Below are 19,126 nucleotides of genomic sequence, written 5' to 3'. Positions count from 1 at the left end.
TTTATTTCTTATTTTTCTACTTTTGATGTCTTTGTGAAATCTCAATTCAACAACAAAAAAAGGGCCCTTTTTTGTCATGGGCTTCACTTGTTTTGTCTAGCTGATGTCACAAAGGAGGATGTAGGCATTGCTAATTTACATACTGATTTGCAGTGTTTACCAACCTGCCCTGCCCAGATTGTACACATTTCTTTTAGCGTGAACAATGCTAATAATAGGGAACAATGCTAATAATAGGGAACAATGTTAATAATAGGGAACAATGTTAATAATAGGGAACAATGTTAATAATAGGGAACAATGTTAATAATAGGGCGTTGAACAAATAAACAAAGCATTTCTGTTTGACAAACACACCCAGATGAACCACACCTGGTGCTGGCTACCGCTGAGTAACCATGGTAACATACAGTTCCTGTTTCCACCTGAGAGAGGGAAGTTTGTCCCAAAGCCTGCCGCTGTATTTCTACGCTACACCTTGATGAAGGGGACTTCATTCAGCTGAGAGTGTGACTTCTAACGGAGTGCACTCCGTCATGGAGGGGGAGTGTGTAGGGGATGGTTTGAAAAAGGGCCCTTGTGTGTCATGGGCTTCACTTGTTTTGCCTAGCTGATGTCACAGAGGAGGATGTAGGCATTGCTAATTTACATACTGATTTGCAGTGTTTACCAACCTGCCCTGCCCAGATTGTGCAAACATTGACAAACATTGAGGTAACTGTGGCTCTTCAAATAGTCAATGACACACATTTATTCACAATTTTCGCCTTAAATATACTTTTTATTTTAGCCCTGTGGCATCTAGGAACATCAGGGATATAAAACTCAGAAACTGGAATACTCACAGTTCCAGTTTAACTATTGGCATCCACTCGCTTGAGACTCCGCCCGCTGTGACCTAGCGATGATAGCCTAGATGATGACCTAGTGATATAGCACCTATATATAAGAGACAGTGCTGAGTGTCTGACTCAAACACAGCAACATCGCAGGAGAAGCAGGGACAACATCGATTCACCTCTTTGATTTGATCTGGAAAAGGATGGATCTTACACCCGGGTAAAAACCAGCATAGACCAGCACAGCATTTGATACGGTTGAATATTATTTCTGCTCTACATTTACAATTTTATAATCTTTCTAAACTTCGGTGTGCACAACTTTTTATGGAAAATAATCAAAGTCCTGTCTCTTATTGACGCCTGTCCCAAGTAAAGGCAGGATCATTTCATAGACTGAAGTTAATAAAAGCCTGGCTATTAATAGAACTTTTACGTTTTGTTTTTTTACTGTTCATTATGCAATGTTTTAGAACCAGTTTTACTAGATACTAGAAATTATTTCGATTTGAAAAAATGAAAACATCAACAAAGCCGTTCTGTTATATATTAAACTTAAATATACAATTTAAGCTTTCTCTTAAAAGCCAAAAGTGTATTGCAAGCAGCCAAAGGGTGGAGCAATAAGAACCAAATGCAAGTATTTCTGGAAAATTTTGTCAAAGAAGTTTTTCATCAAGTTTAAAAAGATACGCTAACAAAAGATAAGTGTGTATTATTGTTTCTGCAGCACCACCTGAGGGTTAAATGGTATGAAATCTCCATCTTAAAACAACTTAATACAAATTCTAACCACCACAGGAACATGTTTCCATCATAAATGAGATACCCCGTAAGTCTCCGGAATCAGACCATTAGAGTGCCTGAGCAGCGGTGTTACACATTGAGTGATAAAATCACTGTAACATTTTATCACCAAGAAAAGTAATAGCGCACATCTCTTCACCAAGATGTACGATTTTAGAGTGAGAGCTGGCAACAGATATTCTATATCTTATATAATATTAACCTAATTAAACTGCAGGGTGCTCCCCTGGTGCCTGTTAGAGAGGAGACATGTACAAGATTTTACTGGAAATGATTCACATAAGCTTTTTCTCATGAGATGACTGTTTTTTAGATGACTGTTTTAAGGTTATTTTGTCACAAATCATTGTCTGGTATACAGACAAGCTGAATTAAAAGGTACGAATCCAGACTGTGTGATTCATGTCCTCTTGTATTTTATACATCTGTTTTGACCCAAAGGAGAGACGACTACCTGAAGGATTCCAAGTACTTCATGGCTGTGGCTTTACTGGCTGCAAAGAGGAGTAAAGACCCCAATACTCAGGTGTGTGTGTGTGTGTGTGTGTGTGTGTGTGTGTAACTATCCATCAATCTGGATCAATACACTGATTGGTTTGACAGCGATCAAATCGATCAACATCATCATTTTAAAGATACTTCTATAATTTGTAAATCCCACCACATAGATTACACCTGGACAGAACACCCACATTTATTTAACGCCCATGATTTTTTAAAAATCTGTATCGCCATACAAGATCCTATACAGATAAAAAAAAAGGTAACCCCTTGCTTTCTACCCTTCACTAAAGTAGTGTGACTGAGCGATAAATTGATTGTATCTATTAATTACTATTTGTGGACTTTGTGTGACAGTAAAAATGTAATCGTTATCCAAAGAATTGAAATACGGTATCATGATGAAACTGGTGATTTACAGCTCTGTGTGTGTGAGTAGTGTGTAGTCTCTATCGTTTATACACACTACACACAATGTCTTTTTCAGACTAACCTAGAAAGTGTCTGTAACAGTTGCACCTGTGTTGTGTGTGCAGGTGGGCGCCTGTATAGTGAACCAGGAGAATAAGATCGTGGGGATCGGTCATAACCAGATGCCAAACGGCTGTGATGATAAGCTGACATGGGCCCGCGATAGAACTAAAGATAATAAACATCTCTACGGTGAGATCTGATTTATTTTAATATTTGACTGTCTGACATATTGCTTGGAAGCTATGCTAACAGGATCTACGGAGAAAGCTGATAATGGCGAAAAAATATAAATATAGCGGCGAGACGGTTGCTGCCAACAGGCCGGTCTTGTGTCTTGGCTGCTGCGGCTGCTGGCCGCCGGGGGCGTCGCCGGCCGCCGCAACACAAGACTGGCCTGTCGGCAGCATTCAAAGTAGCCTACAGCCTAAACAGTATGCATGTTTTTTAATACCTCCTGCAGAGTGATACAACTCAAAGCCATTTTAAGCTTCTTGATCGATGTGCATGCATTCAGAGGTAGAACAACTTCTGACTTCTTCCAATTAGCCTAAAGACACGCTGCACAGCTCCACTGCTCACCTGTTGTTTTGAATGTAGGAGTCTTTTCATTAAAACTGCACTTAAGGTTTATTTACTAAACATTAGATCACCATTTTCTCTCCCTCATTATGTAAAAAACCTGTATTTCTAGATAACAGTGGGTCCATACTTGAGAGGGACTATAAACTGGTCCTAAGCCACTCCTTAACTTTCAGTGTGAGGGTTGATGTCTGTTGAAATGTTGTTTAATCTGTATGAGCTGCTGTTGATACTGAATTTACAAAATTATAAATAAAATGGGATTTTGCGCCGCACTTAGTATGACGTCATCAAATAGATTTACTTCTCTCAGCACCCCCAACTAAAAAAGACTTCCAGTGTCCCTGGTGTTAGCAGACTGCAGTGGATTTCAATCATCTTACTGGTCGATCTGAGAGTTAGGCCAATACTGCAAGCAGCAGGTTTTCTGATCAAATGTTCTGTTTTTTTTTCTGTGCGTACTTTAATGTTCTCTGTCTTCTGTTTTTCTTCCTCTCCATCAACATCTTGTACGATATAGCCTACGTTTAAATAGTTTTAGTTTCATAATCAATGCCCTCATGCCTTAGTTTCAGCATTTTCATTAAAAGCTTTGGCATGCCGACGTATTCTAGCAGGGATTTCCACAGGCGCCAGCTGTCGGTAGTTAGCTGACTACTTTCTGACTACTTTCTTCCATTGTTGATTCAGTAGTAATAGTAGTAGTAGTAGTAGTAGTAGTAGTAGTAGTAATTTATTTCGGTCAACATATACAGTTTTCCATTAGGAAATGCATAGAAATGCAAGAATAAAAAAAGAAATACAAAATTTTCAAAGGCATGTGCATTCATGAAAAGACAAGAAGAACATTTTGACGGAAAAGGTTTAGGCTGAAGCTTTAGCTTATTATACCTACAGTTGTTACAAATCTTATTATTTAAGGCACTACTAGTTTAGTTTTAAAAAAAACAATATCAGAACAAAATTTGCAAACCATCAACCAAAACGCAATTTTTTTTTTACCGTTTTCAGCTGAAATTGTTGTCGTGTAAACAGAGCCAAGATGTTTGATGCTTAAAAATATTCTGTGGGAAGACAGCCCCCCAGACATAATTCTAGCTTTTAATGTTGAACTGTTAATACGCTTTAATGTTGTATTATCAACAGTGGGATAGGGTCTTTCCATTGAAATAGTACCAGTCTCCTGGCTAGGAGAGTAGAAGGTGAGCATGTTGATTTCCCATCTATTAAGAGGGGCTTCTACTGGGGCCACACCAAACAGTGCAATGACTGGAGATGGTTCCACTGTTTTCCCTATCTTAGAGAAAGTCTCAAAGATGGTTTGCCAAAATGTGAGTTTTGGGCATGTCCTAAACATATGTAACAGAGTGGCTGGCGCCCGCTTGCATCGCTCACATGTGGGATCTATGTCTGCATTTATCTTAGAAAGCCTGGCTTTAGACCAATGTAGACCGTGTGCAATTTTGAATTGAATAACAGCATGTCTAAGACATATAGAAGGGGAGAAAATTGACTATTATTTTGTGCCAAACTGCTTCTGAAATTGGTTCATCCAAGTCTGTTTCTCCTTTATCTCTCAGAAGATCTAAACGCGTCGAATTATGTTTGTTGAGTAATTCAGACAACACATTTTAAAGTCAATTCAAACAGTTTACAGATTATATAACTATTTCTGAGTCTTACTCGCAGTTTGCTTAAACTTTGTTCTCACTTGTTTGAAAGAGAAAGGCTGTAAAATCATTTGAGTCACATATTAAAGTGAGTTTGCAGGTCTTAAGTTTTGTTGACGTATTAGATTTCATTGTAAAACTGTTTCCTAAAGAATCTTTTATCATATTTTTCTTCTTCTTCAGGAGATAATGTTCCCATACTTTGTTCCTGCTTCTCTCCAAAGCTTTCATTTAAGACCTGTAGCTAGAGCTATCCGTGTCCTTGTTTGCAATGATTTACCAGCAAGTTTAAAGTCTTCTTCTTTTGTGTGTCTCTCAGTGTGCCACGCAGAGCTGAACGCCATCATGAACACTAACGGTGCGGATGTGAAAGGATGCAGCATGTACGTGGCTCTGTTTCCCTGCAACGAGTGTGCCAAGCTCATCATCCAGGGAGGTGTGTGTTAACATTAAAAACATTTTTTTATTTTTAAAGTACCTGTAAATATGATTGCACCACACAGTAAAACAAAATTTTACAGTCCTGTTTCCTCCCTCTGTCCAGGTATAAAGGAAGTGATTTATCTCTCTGATATGTACAAAGACAGGGATGAGTTTAAAGCCTCCAGAAGGATGCTGGAGGGGGCAGGAATTAAGCTCAGGTAAGTCAACTATTCTGCTTTCTTACCTGAAAGAACAACACTCAGATACATGAGTACTATTTTTTTATGTTGTCTTTGTAATGGATCTCTTTTGTTGCACCAAATCTTTTCTAAACTTTCATCACCTGTGCCAACTTGTTAAAGGGATACTTCACCCGTTGAAACGTGAATCTGTATTGACATTAGGTCATATATGTAGTAGAAATGTGAAATACATTTTGAAGGTGGGTGCCTTCTTGACCGAGAAAAGGCAGAAAGTGTTTTTTTGGCTCATGTGGATGAAAGACACCAACTCCCAGAACGCACTCGTCTGTGGCGGTTGCAGCAACTGCCTCGCCACTATATTGCGGTTCGTTGAGATAGCCACGAACATCCAATTTGAGCACCTCAGTAAAATCTTTAACCTCAAGTAAAACATGAATATACCCCTTTTCTGGCCTGTGCTCACTGTAATTGTCTCTTGTGTTGTATTGTAAGTGTATTGTCTCTAAAAAGTTTTTAAAAAGGAGTGCATATCTAAAAACAGCTACTTCTGTCCTTTGCATCATCACTTTAAATGTTCCTGAATTCATTATTGCTGTGTTCACACATGCACCAAACAGGTGAGCTGTATGTGTGAACAACAAACAGCTGAACTATTCACCCTGACTTTACCCAGAGTTTGTCATGCAAGCCTCTTAGCAATGAGCTGATGTTTAAAATGTTCAAGAAATATTCTGGAAAATTCACCGCCAGCGAGCGGGAGCAGGTGATGACATTTACATTACTTGTTTGATCTTTGTCTGCACGTAATGAAGCTGCTTTATACTCTTTTCTGCACTCTTTCTGAGAATATGTTATATTAAACGTCACATTTATGTAAAGTAGCCCTGGATCTAGAACAAAAGGACTTGGGATGCATCTGAGATTAAAGGGGGTGCAGCTACAGTGACCGGCAACAGCAATGTGAAATAGATGTTATGGGTCCTGCATGTGGTCCATGGTGAACACCGGTGCCTCCATTCAATTGAGTGTGCAGAAATTTTAAATATGGGTGCAATGCATCTTTTTGCATGTCTTCTGTGTTTTTCCACGTGTGACTTTGTGTGTGTGTGTTGTTTTCTTCTCTCTGTGTGTTCTTGCAGGCAGTTCGAGCTCGAGGGGACTGAGATTGTCATTGATTTCCAATAACAACAGTTAAGTGTCAAGCCAACCGACCCAAGAGACATAAAGGAAACGGCCCACTTAGGGGAGCTGCTGAACGAGGAGAGGAAGAGGGGAAAGAGGAGGAGACTGAAAGGGACTTTGATGCCTCGTTCCTGCAGGTCTTCAGGTGCAGGTGCCCCCTGCTTTGTCCAAAGAAAAACTCAAGGGCACCTCGACTTTGGTGTCTTTTGATATTTTGATTCAAGATAATTTTACGGTCTGTGGTGGAGGGTCTATATGTCCTGCTTTTTTTCTTTAAAAATCACTTAGGGGTGAAGGAAACAGGGGGGCTGTCCGTCAGGGGGTCAGCCCTATGTTCCCACAGCCCAATGGTCCCACAGCTCTATGTTCCCACAGTCCAATGGTCCCACAGCCCTATGTTCCCACAGTCCAATGGTCCCACAGCTCTATGTTCCCACAGCCCAATGGTCCCACAGCTCTATGTTCCCACAGCCCAATGGTCCCACAGCTCTATGTTCCCACATTTCTAAAAAAAAAAAAAATTTCACTGAAAATTAGGCCTTATGTTCCCACATTTCTATCCATGAGCCTATGACGCCTCCAGAGGGCTGGAAAGTGACTCCAAGCATCCCAGGAGCACCCCCTCTCTATGCCAACCTGGCTTTCCAGAGGTATTGATGCACTGCAAACTATGGTTTGCGTCCAGTTGCTGCGCTTCTTTCGACTGATCTGACTGGAAGCTAGTCAATGCGAGGCCTCTGTGCTACTTAGTTTAGTTTGTTTATTTAAAAGGACAATGTGCACTTACATTAAATGTTTGCAATAAACAAAGAGATGGGTGCACCAGATTTAGCTAAAAGCTACATTCCATACGTAGTCCATTGCTACTGGATAATAGATTGGGTGTAATTGGCTACCAAATTGGAAGAAAGGGGGATAAAATCTGATACAAATTTATGAAAAATGAAATGTGGGAACATAGGCACGCTCCCGTCTGTCTGCACAGGGGAACACCTGACACCTGCTTTTCTTTCTCCTTCAAACAAGGCACTTTGAAATTAATTTATGGGACCTTTAACGTTAACGCTGGAAGTTTTCAGTAAATCTTTTTATTTTGGAAACGGGTAGATTTTAAGCTTGCTGTCAAGGCACAAAAAGTGACAAAGTTCATTTCCACTGAATGTGATTCTTGTTTTATTGTTTGGTTTTATGCAACTAAAGATGGCCACACACTAGACGATTTCAAATTCTTAACTGATTTTAAAAACACAGACATACAGTTTCTAGGGATTTTTAATATTATAATCCTCAGAACGCGCACACTAGACGACTCTGCCAGAGCGAGGGAGACCACACACCTGCCGTTTGAAGAAACGATTTCAAAGATACAAACAGACACACACACACAGGCTGCTCTCCCCCTCTGGCTCCACTGATCCTGTCTCACACCTGTATCGCCTCCTTTACTACCTCCAATGGCGGCACAGAGGTGGGACCACTTCGTCCTCCATTACACCTCCTTAACATTCATAATGAAGGAGAAACATCACAGGGGCGTAAATATCCCACCTTGAACAGTCAGTCTGAACTGGACCGGAGAGCATAAAAACATCGTCAACATTTCAGTACTGAATAGTTGTCAGTGTATTTGTGTAATTTAGACCGTGTGCAGGGTATTAACCTGAAATTCTTGTTCATTAAAAACCCGACATTATCTGATATATGGCCTGAGGATGATTATTTTAGTTGCCATGGTATTGAAACATAATGATATCATTTGATTTTTACTAGACTTGTATGGAAGTTATGATTCTGATATTGTGACAGTCCTTGTTGTAGTCATGCAACTAAAACAATAAAATGAAAAAATGTGTTCATGGAATTTGGTGTCTTGTTTTTTTTCTTTTCGTTTATATTCTTTACTTTAAATATTCCTTATATCTGTGGTTTGTCTTCCGCCTGGCGTTCGATTCTCATTTTTGTAACGTGTTTTGATATCCAATAAATATCTTCAATATCTATCAATAACAACAAAATGACCCCTCACTAAATCACAGCCGGTCTTTTGTATTTCCCTTTCCTTTAAGGTTCTGTTGTATGTTTTTTCTGCCAACACCTTCAGTTATTAATTGACAGAATGAACTGCAAGTTAACATCTTTGTTTTCCGATTACCGGTACACAGTGAAAACAAGTTCACCTCAATACCTTCAATGTAGAACTGAAGTCAACACCTGCTCTCACCTTTAAATCTCCTCTGAGAACTTTAGAGTAAAGATATCGACTTTATTGTCTCAATCTTCCTAGAAGAGGTTTTCTAAATAAAAAATCTGAGTCACATTGGTCAAAGTTTTTGTAAGTGAAACATCAAAATATAATTTATTACTCAATTACAATCAATATTTTGTACTAAATAAATCATCACAAAAAATAACGTCAAACTTAAGCACACGCTTTTCTGTTGATTTCATATTAAAATTGTATTTTTATTAAATGTATCTATCTGCTTGTTTTTGGTGTTTTATGATTAATAAACTGGACAATACCTAAACGTGATTCTAACTTCTAAAGAACAAATATTGTTTGAATTAAATTACATTTAGGCCTACAGTTAGAAAAAAAAGAAAAAAAAAAAAAGATCAGTCCTCCAAACAATAAAATTCTTCACTCTTTAAACTGCAGCTTGTTAAAATGTGTTTCTCCTTTCATCATGTAAACAGGATGATTTAGTTCAGGTTGTTTTCTTTCAATGAAAAATCTATTTGATCTGTCTTCCATTTTTGAAAAATGATTGACATACTGAACGGTAACATGTTCAAAATGCTCCAGATGACTGATCCTTGACTTCATGTTTTAGAGAATGGGATGAAATCTGATAAAAGAGGATGTATTTACAGAAACACATTATGTAATAGCTTGTTGATGTTTTACGGATGTTTAACACTTGCTGCTTGCGGCTTTCTTTGTCACACCCGGGGCTTCTGCACTTTTAGAATAGCCTATATAGGCCTACATTTTTAAAGGTTTATTTAAAGACAGGAAAACGGGTAGAGTCAGAAATTGGGGAGAGAGAAAGAGCGGGTGCTGCAAAGGGGCACGTGGCAAATGAGCCACAGGCCGGGCCCAAACCCGGGCTGACCAGCCGGAGAACCACAGCCTTCACACATGGGGCGTGCGCAACCACCAGACGCCTCAAACAAACGTTTTGAATATATAATGGATAATCATTTGACAATTAGGCCTACCATTTTTATCACATGCTAAAAGTAAGCTATTTGTGGTTTTTGGGGCAGTTTTTGCGTTTAGTGGATAGGACAGCTTAAGAGAGAAAGGACATGTTAGGAGGTGAGAGTGGGGGATGATATGCAGCAGAGGGTCGAGGTCGGATTCTTTACCAAGTTGTTGTTCCGGCTTGAGCACTGAGCAGGTGTTCATGTGCATTTTACAACCCGGCAACTCGTTTTTCCGATGTGTCCGACACTACATGCATGCAGCAAGAGTATGCGATGATGCGAACCAATGGAACCAACGCTGGAATTACCGGGTAAGAATGTCCCCGAGTTTACCTTACCAGGCAGGACAAACCTACTTTTCTGTTGTTTTTAGGTCCCTTAAACAGAGTGTGTGATTATTGGAAGTAAATGCAACACTTTTTGTATCACTATGGTTGGAACTGAGCTTTTTTTTTTTTTTTTTTTTTTTTTTTTTTTTTTTATAGTTAAGCTTTCATTGTTTGTTCCTGGCAGGCAGAGTTCAGGGCTTACTAAATGTTTTTATCACAAAGCGCGGGAGTTTCCTTCCGTGTTCGTGTTGACATAAGAGACAGTGCGGCGTGTCTGACTCCAGCACAGCCACAGTCGCAGGAGAAGAAGCAGGGAAAACATCGACTAACTTCTGAGTTTTAACTAGAAAAGGATGGAGGACGTTCAGCAGACGAAGCCTGCTCTTCTGAACGGGTAATAACTTCAACTTTATCCTGCTGTCTGACACATTTATCAAGTATTCTGTCAACAGCATCTACACATTCAAACAGTCTCGATGGTAAACTTCACCTTTTTTGTAAGGTTGGAGGAAGAATGTGTCTCATTTATTTTTAATAAAAGCGGAAATAAAACCGGACCACAGTCCAGTAGAAGAACACACATTTAAATATTTACTATGCATTCAGTGTGTTTTATGACTGTAGTGTCATGAAATACACAAATAAAGATGTTAATTCTAAATGTGTTCATATTATGTCAAATTAAAAACTGTACAGTCTCTGGCCTCAACCTGCATTCTTTCTAATGTCCAGAAGGCTGCGACTCCACTGGTTGTTAAAAGCAGTCTGATTGAGAAGTCTGTGATAAAATGTTCTTACTTGTAAATTGATTTATTCCCTCAGTAAAACGATTCCTAATGAGTGCATTGCCTCAATCTCTAGTTTCAAGTCTTCTTCAATACACCATGATTTTAATTTAGTGAAATGTGGCCCCGTTTATTTATTTCTGAGCAAATCTTGTGCACAAAGCACAGCAGGCAGGTTTTACAGGCTGCTCCCCTGGTGCCTTTTTAGAGAGGAGACATTTTCAAGATCATACTGGGAATGTATATACGTTGAGCTCCTTCTCATGAGAAGACACAAGTTAAATATAAACATAAGAATCCAGACAGTGTGATTCATGTCCTGTTGTGTTTCATACCTCTGTTGTGTCGTTGTGTGTTTATCCTGCAGCAGCACGACCAGAAAGAGAGAGGACTACCTGGAGTGGCCCGAGTACTTCATGGCTGTGGCTTTCCTGTCAGCACAGAGGAGTAAAGACCCCAGTTCTCAGGTGTGTGTGTGTGCGTACGTGCGTGCGTGCGTGCGTTTGTGCGTGCGTGCGTGTGTGTAGTCCTTATAGTCCTTATACGATAGCCGCACAAGATCCTATTCAGACTAAAAAAACGGTAACCCCTCGCTTTCCATCCTTCACTATAGTAGTGGGAGGAGGGTGGCTGTGGCTCATTTGGTAGAGCCGGTAGTCTCTCGACTGGAAGGTCTGGGGTTCAATCCCCAGCTCCTTTTGCCACATGTCCGATGTGTCCTTGTTGAGACACTTGACCCCAAATTACTCCCGCTGATTCGGTGGCGGCGTATGAATGCGTATAAATGGGGTTAGTTACTTCTGATGTGAGTCACTTTACATAGTAACCTCTGCCATCAGTGTGTGAATGTGTAGGTGTAAAAGTGCTTTGAGTAGTCAGAGGACTAGAAAAGCGCTATATCTATAACCATTTAGGGCTGAACGATAGATTGATTGTATCTATTCATTCATATTTGTGGACTTTGTGTGAAAGCAATAATCTTATTGCCGTTCAAAGAATTGATATAATATGGTAACGTGATGAAACTGGTGATTTACAGCCCTCTGTAGTTTATACACACTACACACACACACACACAATGTCTTTTTTGTTTTATACAAGCTTCAAGGAGTTTGAAAACTGACATCTCTGTATGAGCTACAAAGATTTATGGATTATATACCCTCCATGTGATTTTAATCAGTCTAAGCATATTGGTCACAGCTGCTTGTAGAAACCACAGAAAGCGTCTCTAACACCTGTAACAGTAGCACCTGTGTTGTGTGTGCAGGTGGGTGCCTGTATCGTGAACCAGGAGAATAAGATCGTGGGGATCGGTTATAACGGGATGCCAAACGGCTGTGATGATGACCTGCTGCCATGGTCCCGCTCTGCAGACGACCGGCTGGACACTAAATATCCCTACGGTGAGATCTGATTGGTTTTAGTGTTTGACTGTCGCAGACCTTTTTTGTGTGCGTTTGGTTTAACACTCTGTCTACAAGTTTTTCCTACATATACAATGAAGCGGTGGCCATATTTATTCCTCCCCTCATCAAAGTCCGACAGTGTTTTTGTGACACAATTTTCTGAGGTGTTTAATGCTCAAAATGTTCTCTGGGAGAACAGCCAGACCCCTTAGAACTATTTAATGAAATATCTTCCCTTTAAGTCTGTTAAAAAAGCTTTAATGTTGTATCGATTTTAACTTTAAACCAGGCATTTTTGTTCAGTTGTAAAAAGCTTTTAAATGTGCCAGTTTGCTCAGTGCATGTTTGCACACAGGGAAAGCAAAGTACCACCTCAGCCTCACTTTGAGCAGGAAGAACCCTGTCTATATGTCTAAATGTCTAATATTTTTTTGAGTATTTCTTCACTGGACATGATCCAGTTATAAAGGCTTTTAGTATGTGTATAAAATATGTGCTGCAGTACCACGAATTGGCCGTAAGAGGGCGGCAGAGGATAAGAAATGAAGAAATCTGTCTATATTAATTTGCTGTTCTCAGGGTCATCTTGATGTTTCTCTCCTAGTGCTCAGGTTCAGGTGTGACAGAAATTAAGTGATCTTCTAACACATTTAACTCTCTTATAGTACCCTAACCTTTAGATGCTCAGCCTCCTAAAGAATCTTTTATCACATTTTTCTTCTTCAGGAGGTATGTTCCTATACTTTGTTCCTGCTCCTCTCCAAAGCTTTATTTATGATTTGTAGAGCTATCTGTGACCTCGTTTGCAATGATTTACCAGAAAGTTTAAAGAAAATCTTCTTCTTTTGTGTGTCTCTCAGTGTGCCACGCAGAGCTGAACGCCATCATGAACAAGAACAGTGCGGATGTGAAAGGATGCAGCATGTACGTGGCTCTGTTTCCCTGCAACGAGTGTGCCAAGCTCATCATCCAGGCAGGTGTGTATTTACAGCAAAAACACACATTTATAATATTTCTGGTTCAAGCTGGCCCCACACCAGAGGATTTTAGACCCCATTTGGTGCCCGATTTACTGCTCATGATCGAGCCGGAGTCTCCCCGATGTGGTCGGACTGCCTCCGACAGTATACCTGCAGCAGCCAATGAGAGTAAGCAGCCTTGAAAGCATCACCACGGCTTTAGCGTAGCCTGACAACTCACCCTCAGCTCGCGCTACAAATTGTACAAAGCTGCACATAATCTGCCATCTCAGCCAGGATCTCGTCAGTATTGTTCTTCTTATTTTCAGTTTTTCGCTTCAAAACACACAACAGGAGAGCCAGCTGACGATGTCAATCGTTCTTATTGCTTTTGCTTCTGAAATCACGTTTGATCACTCGAGTTTCTGTGAGATCATTACTACAAACGGGCAGATGTGTGGTCTCCCCCAGTCTGGCCGAGTCGTCTAGTGTGTGCGTTCGAAGGATTTTAATATTAAAAATCGCTTCAAACTGTCCGTATGTTCGTGGCCTCCCATGTTTTTTAAATTTATTTAAATTTAAAATTTAAGATTTGAGAATCATGTGTGTGTTCAGCGCTGGGTTGTTGCAGATTGAGAACATGTAGTTTGCCTCAACTTCAAAACAAAGATATAAAATGTAAGTTTTATTTTAATAGCGCTTTGCTTAACAAGGATACATAGTCCTAAAATTACAGAAGAAAAGTCAAGAGCGATAATTAAGAACTCATAAGTCCTTCTTTTTATTTGAGGGTTTAAAGACTTCTGACTGATGAGTGTCAGTCTCGACTCTTACAGAGCAGCATTTAAACCAGTTCTATCTTTACTGTAGTGTCTGTAAATAAGATTGAACCGCAGCAGACCTCTCTGATTCTGCTATTTTTTCAGCTTCACCAATAGTAAACTAAAAAGTTTGTTCTTCTCATGGTCACCAAAGAATATGAAGATCCATGCTCTGAATGTCTGCAAGAAATCTAACAGCATGTACCGAGTGTTCTTCAGTTTTGATGATCTTGTTCTCTCTCCTCCTGCTTTCTTCCCCGATGAAGAAGCACGTCTCTTCTTCAAAGAATAAGATACACATTTCACAGTCCTGTTTCCTCCCTCTGTCCAGGTATAAAGGAAGTAATTTATCTCTCTGATAAGTACCACGACACGCCGGAGATGGTCGCCTCCAGGAAGCTGCTGAGCATGGCAGGAATTCAATACAGGTGAGTCAACTACTCTACTTTCTTACCTTTAAAGAAAACACTCAGATATATAGGTACTATTTTCTGTGTTGTCTTTGTAATGAACCTCTGTACTGTTGTTTCACCAAATCTTTACTTAATGAGACGCCAGAAGGAATTGAAAACGCCATTTACCTTTTGAATTTGAAAGGAGCACCGCTGCTCTCTCTTTCTCTGCAGCTTCTGACAGATATTGTATAGTTTTAAAACTCCTGGAATTGAAAAGTATTTTAGTATTAAACATTTTGACACATCACTGACTCAGTTTGAACTGCCAGCTTCACTGATGTAAAAACAGACTCCCCTCGTCCTTCTGGACTCTCCGGTCTGTCAGCAGCGCACGCTGTGTCATCTGTGACGTTACCATCGATCCTGGTCCGCTCTCTGTTAGATGATAACACTACAGTCTGTAATTTCCTGTTTCTGGATCAGCCTGAGTCCCAGTCTGTCCATTACAATTTCCTGTGGGCGGACGTAAGCTGGGTGAAGCTGGGTTAGCTTAGCTCTGATCTTAGCTCTCTTTGGGGATTCAATCAGGAGGAGAGTGAGAGGAGGACACCATCACTTTAAAATACCTTTTTTTTTTTCTTCCAGTTTGCAGGATGAAATGTGATGTGACCTTTTAACCTTTATCTTTTCCGTTTAAATGCTTAGTTATAATAAATACCAAGGAATCAGCTGTCTATTACGCTGGTTCACATGTACAAAACTCCAGAAAATTCCCTGAAATCCTCAGATTGAGCTGCGTGTGTGAATACAAAATCCTTTACCAGGACTTTTTCCTACCAGCCCCAAAGTAAAATTTCAGCATGAAGCGAGAGTGAGCCGATGTGCTGGATGTGATCTGTTGCTTATATAATCCTTTTGAAACCGATCTTAACTCGGAAATAAAACAGCCAGAGTATGAGGTCTTTGACACTGGCAGAGAACTCGGGGAACTGTCAGGAGGAGCTGTATGTGCTCCTATTTTTCCCACATTAAGTCAGAGTGAGTTGACGCAAGATATTTTCTGGAGAATTTAACGCAAGCGAATGGGAGGGAATGCATGAATTCTGTACTTTGCATCATCACTTTAAATGTTCCTGAATTAATTATCGCTGTGTTCACACATGCACAAAAACAGGTGTGAGCACAAACTCTGAATTATTCATCCCGACGGCGGGAGCAGGTGATGACGTTTTATTATCTGTTTGATCTTTGTGCATGTATTGAAGCTGCTTTATACTCTTTACTTTTTTCCCACTCTTGGGTTGATTTTTGAGAAGGCGTCCAATTAAATGTTGCATTGATATTGAAGCAAAAACTGTCATCATAGCGTCACACTTTGATCCGCCTGCCATCTTTGATATCTGAACATTAAGACAGCCTCGTCCTTTTTTATGTCCAACAGGGAAAACTTCTCGTTGTGAGGGACGTGTGATTCCAGAAGAATTAGTAGTGCACATTGCACATGCAGCTTTAATCATGTCCCACATGTTTAAGTAGTCTGTAAAGGGGCTTTAGTATTTAATGAAACCTTCCTCATGAACATACATTTGTTATAAATTCCTTTTAGTTTGTTTAAAAGGCTTTAAAGACTATTCATGTAGTTTGTTCCCCTCCTTCTTTGTGTCTGAAACTTCCCCTGACATTGTGAAAATGTGTTTGTGTGGGGGACAGAAGGGATGAAAGTGTGACTTATAAAGACAAAGACCTTCATCCTCCTGCATGTTTTTCTTCTGTGTTTTTCCACGTGTGACTTTGTGTGTGTTGTTTCTTCTCTCTGTGTGTTCTTGCAGGCAGTTCAAGCCCAAGAGGACTGAGATTGTCATTGATTTTAATTCCATTAACCACCCTGGAATGCTGAGCGGTGCGACCAAGTGAAAAAATGCAAAGAGCCCACCTTGGGGAGCTGCTGAGCGAGGAGAGGAAGAGGAGGAGGAAGTGGGACGAGATTGAAAGGGACTTTGATGCCTCGTTCCTGCAGGTCTTCTTGCCCCCTGCTTTGTCCAAAGAAAAACTCAAGGACACCTTGACTTTGGTGTCTTTGAAATTTTGATTAACCGGATATTCAAGATAATTTGATGCCTCAGTCTTTGTGGCAGAGCGTCTTTATGTCCTGCTTTTTTTTTTTCTTTAAAACTTGAGATGAAGGAAACAGGGTGACTGTTGATTTTTAATCTTTGGTGTTGTGGATCAGATCGTCTCATGTCTGTCTGCACAGGGGAACACCGGACACCTGTTCTTTCTTTCTCCTTCAAACAACTTTACAGAGTAATAAAAAGCACCTTGACCTTTTATCATTAATGCTGGAAGTTTCCAGTAAATCTTTTTATTTTGTAAAAATAGATCCAAAAAGAAAAAACCTGGATGTTAAAATTTTATGAGACTTTTAATTCGTCCAGCCCTGTTACTAATTTCACTTTCACTGGACGTCTTTCTTGTTTTACTATGTTTGGTTTTATGCTAAGACTAAAACGCCTCAACTAAAGAATTCCTCCATATCCTTCCCTAACTATCTGATAATTTGTACTTCGGTTGCTTCTTGTATTTTGAAACCTGGGACCTATTTTTTTTGTTTTTCATGTGTTTGGGTCTTATTGACTAAAAAGTACAAAAAATGTGGAACTGATTCAAAGTCATCCCTCGAGTAAATGCACCCAATAGGGTCGCCACAATCACAGATTTCTAAGCTTTGATACGATTTTAACAAAAATCTAAAAAAATATCAAAACCAATACAACAAAATGGATACCAGGGATGTCTAATACTGGGTCATTTCCTGTTTCTCACTATTAAAAGTTGCAGGCAAATTCCCGCACAAGGTCTAACTTAAACTAATACAACAGCAATGGTTGGAGATATGTAGTTTTTTTTTTTTTTTAAACTGTTTTCTACAATTGATAATTCAAATACAGCGATTGTATCAAAGTAATCGCATCAAGTCCTCTCAAGGTTGTTGTGTTTGTCTGAGGCAGCAGTAATTAAGGTTGTCACATGAAGCTCCGCCGTCATAACGTCTTTTATGGTGAGTCCCTATCTGAGATCACATTGCATTACTGCATTACAAAAGATGACATGTAGAGACACAGCAGGAGCTCCACACACACAGGCTGCTCTCCCCCTCTGGCTCCACTGATCCTGTCTCACACCTGTATCGCCTCCTTTACTACCTCCAATGGCGGCACAGAGGTGGGACCACTTCATCCTCCATTACACCTCCTTAACATTCATAATGAAGGAGAAACATCACAGGGGCGTAAATATCCCACCTTGAACAGTCAGTCTGAACTGGACCGGAGAGCATAAAAACATCGTCAACATTTCACGACTGAATAGTTGTCAGTGTATTTGTGTAATTTAGACCGTGTGCAGGGTATTAACCCGAAATTCTTGTTCATTTAAAAACCTGACATTATCTGATATATGGCCTGAGGATGATTATTTTAGTTGCCATGGTATTGAAACATAATGATATCATTTGATTAGTTGGAAGTTATAAATCTGATATTGTGACAATCCTTGCTGTAGTCATGCAACTAAAACAATAAAATAACCTTTTTTGTTGATGGAATTTGGTGTCTTTATAAAGATTGATGTAACAGCTGATTGTGGTTTTAAAAAAATCATCTTCCTCTTTAAAAGGTCTCAAGGGATCCTTCTTTAATGTTGTCAGACGCTTAGAATAACAATCATGTTTAGAGGGCGCACTTTGATCGAGTTCATTCACTGCGGTTATTATGTTACAGCCCGTTTTACTGAAACAATTCCAACACTTTTTATCAGCCAGGAGTCATTTAAACCCCAAAATAATTCCAATTTAATTTGGAACAGTTTGAAAAACGTCAAAGTTCATTCAGCGGGTTTGCAAAAAGAAAAATTACTCATTATGTTTTCACAGATGATATTTTTGTTTCTAAATTTAAAGAGTGTTTTAATGTACTTATAGGGGAGAAACAGTGTAGTTGTAATGTGTTTAACCTTGAGGAGTTGCTGCCTTCTTCAGATGGTGGCGTTGGTGTTTTAAAAATGTATTTTTGTACCTGCTGAATCTCTGAATCGCTAACAGGTTACATTCACTGAGATCATTTAGCTCTTTACTCAACTGCCTGCAAACATGCTGAACACTAATATCTTTAAAGAATGTAGCGTGCCTGTGTGTCTGTGTATGGACTACATGTGTGTTCAATCCTGTCTTCATACTATTGTTCTTTCTACATGTTTGCTGTCAGAGCAGCAGGAGGCAATAAAACCTGGAGACATGAGGCATCGACTGTTCATTTATTTAACAAACTACTGTAGTGTCTTCATGATAGAGGCGGGGAATAAAATCGAGGTTCTTATCTTCTGCGATTTTCAATAGATTCATAACTCCCAAAAATCAATTATTATTATTTTTGGCTAATCAGTCACTCCCTGCTAAGTGCTAATGCTAGCTCTTTAACACAGTAGAACGCCAAATGGAGCAGCAAGAAATTCAGCCAGTCTGACAGATAACTGGAGCAGATCC

At 39.7% G+C, this 19,126-nt stretch overlaps 2 protein-coding genes across 2 annotated transcripts; both read left to right on the top strand.

Annotated features, from left to right (window-relative positions):
* The first annotated feature begins 947 nt into the window (after window positions 1–947).
* On the top strand, window positions 948–8,539 carry LOC109976150 (deoxycytidylate deaminase). Its single transcript, XM_020626325.3, has 6 exons — window positions 948–1,059; window positions 2,088–2,172; window positions 2,684–2,810; window positions 5,190–5,306; window positions 5,415–5,511; window positions 6,636–8,539. The coding sequence occupies exons 1-6, from the start codon at window positions 1,043–1,045 to the stop codon at window positions 6,679–6,681; spliced, it is 489 nt and encodes a 162-aa protein (XP_020481981.2). The 5' UTR covers window positions 948–1,042; the 3' UTR covers window positions 6,682–8,539.
* A 1,918-nt stretch (window positions 8,540–10,457) lies between these two features.
* Window positions 10,458–18,881, top strand: dctd (dCMP deaminase). Its single transcript, XM_020660158.3, has 6 exons — window positions 10,458–10,611; window positions 11,370–11,469; window positions 12,273–12,408; window positions 13,272–13,388; window positions 14,523–14,619; window positions 16,416–18,881. Exons 1-6 carry the CDS (start codon window positions 10,571–10,573, stop codon window positions 16,498–16,500), a joined length of 576 nt encoding a protein of 191 aa, XP_020515814.3. The 5' UTR covers window positions 10,458–10,570; the 3' UTR covers window positions 16,501–18,881.
* Window positions 18,882–19,126: the final 245 nt, after the last annotated feature.

This window comes from Labrus bergylta, chromosome 1 (genome assembly GCF_963930695.1).
Source record: "Labrus bergylta chromosome 1, fLabBer1.1, whole genome shotgun sequence".
In the NCBI taxonomy this organism is placed as follows: Eukaryota; Metazoa; Chordata; class Actinopteri; order Labriformes; family Labridae; genus Labrus; species Labrus bergylta.
This window is presented reverse-complemented; position numbering and strand designations above follow the sequence as displayed.

Coding starts and splice junctions, on each gene's coding strand:
- dctd (XM_020660158.3), top strand. CDS start 10,571: ATGGAGGACGTTCAGCAGACGAAGCCTGCTCTTCTGAACGG. Junction 10,612..11,369: donor AAGCCTGCTCTTCTGAACGG/GTAATAACTTCA, acceptor TTTATCCTGCAG/CAGCACGACCAGAAAGAGAG. Junction 12,409..13,271: donor GGACACTAAATATCCCTACG/GTGAGATCTGAT, acceptor TGTGTCTCTCAG/TGTGCCACGCAGAGCTGAAC.
- LOC109976150 (XM_020626325.3), top strand. Junction 2,173..2,683: donor GTAAAGACCCCAATACTCAG/GTGTGTGTGTGT, acceptor TTGTGTGTGCAG/GTGGGCGCCTGTATAGTGAA. Junction 5,307..5,414: donor CAAGCTCATCATCCAGGGAG/GTGTGTGTTAAC, acceptor CCCTCTGTCCAG/GTATAAAGGAAGTGATTTAT.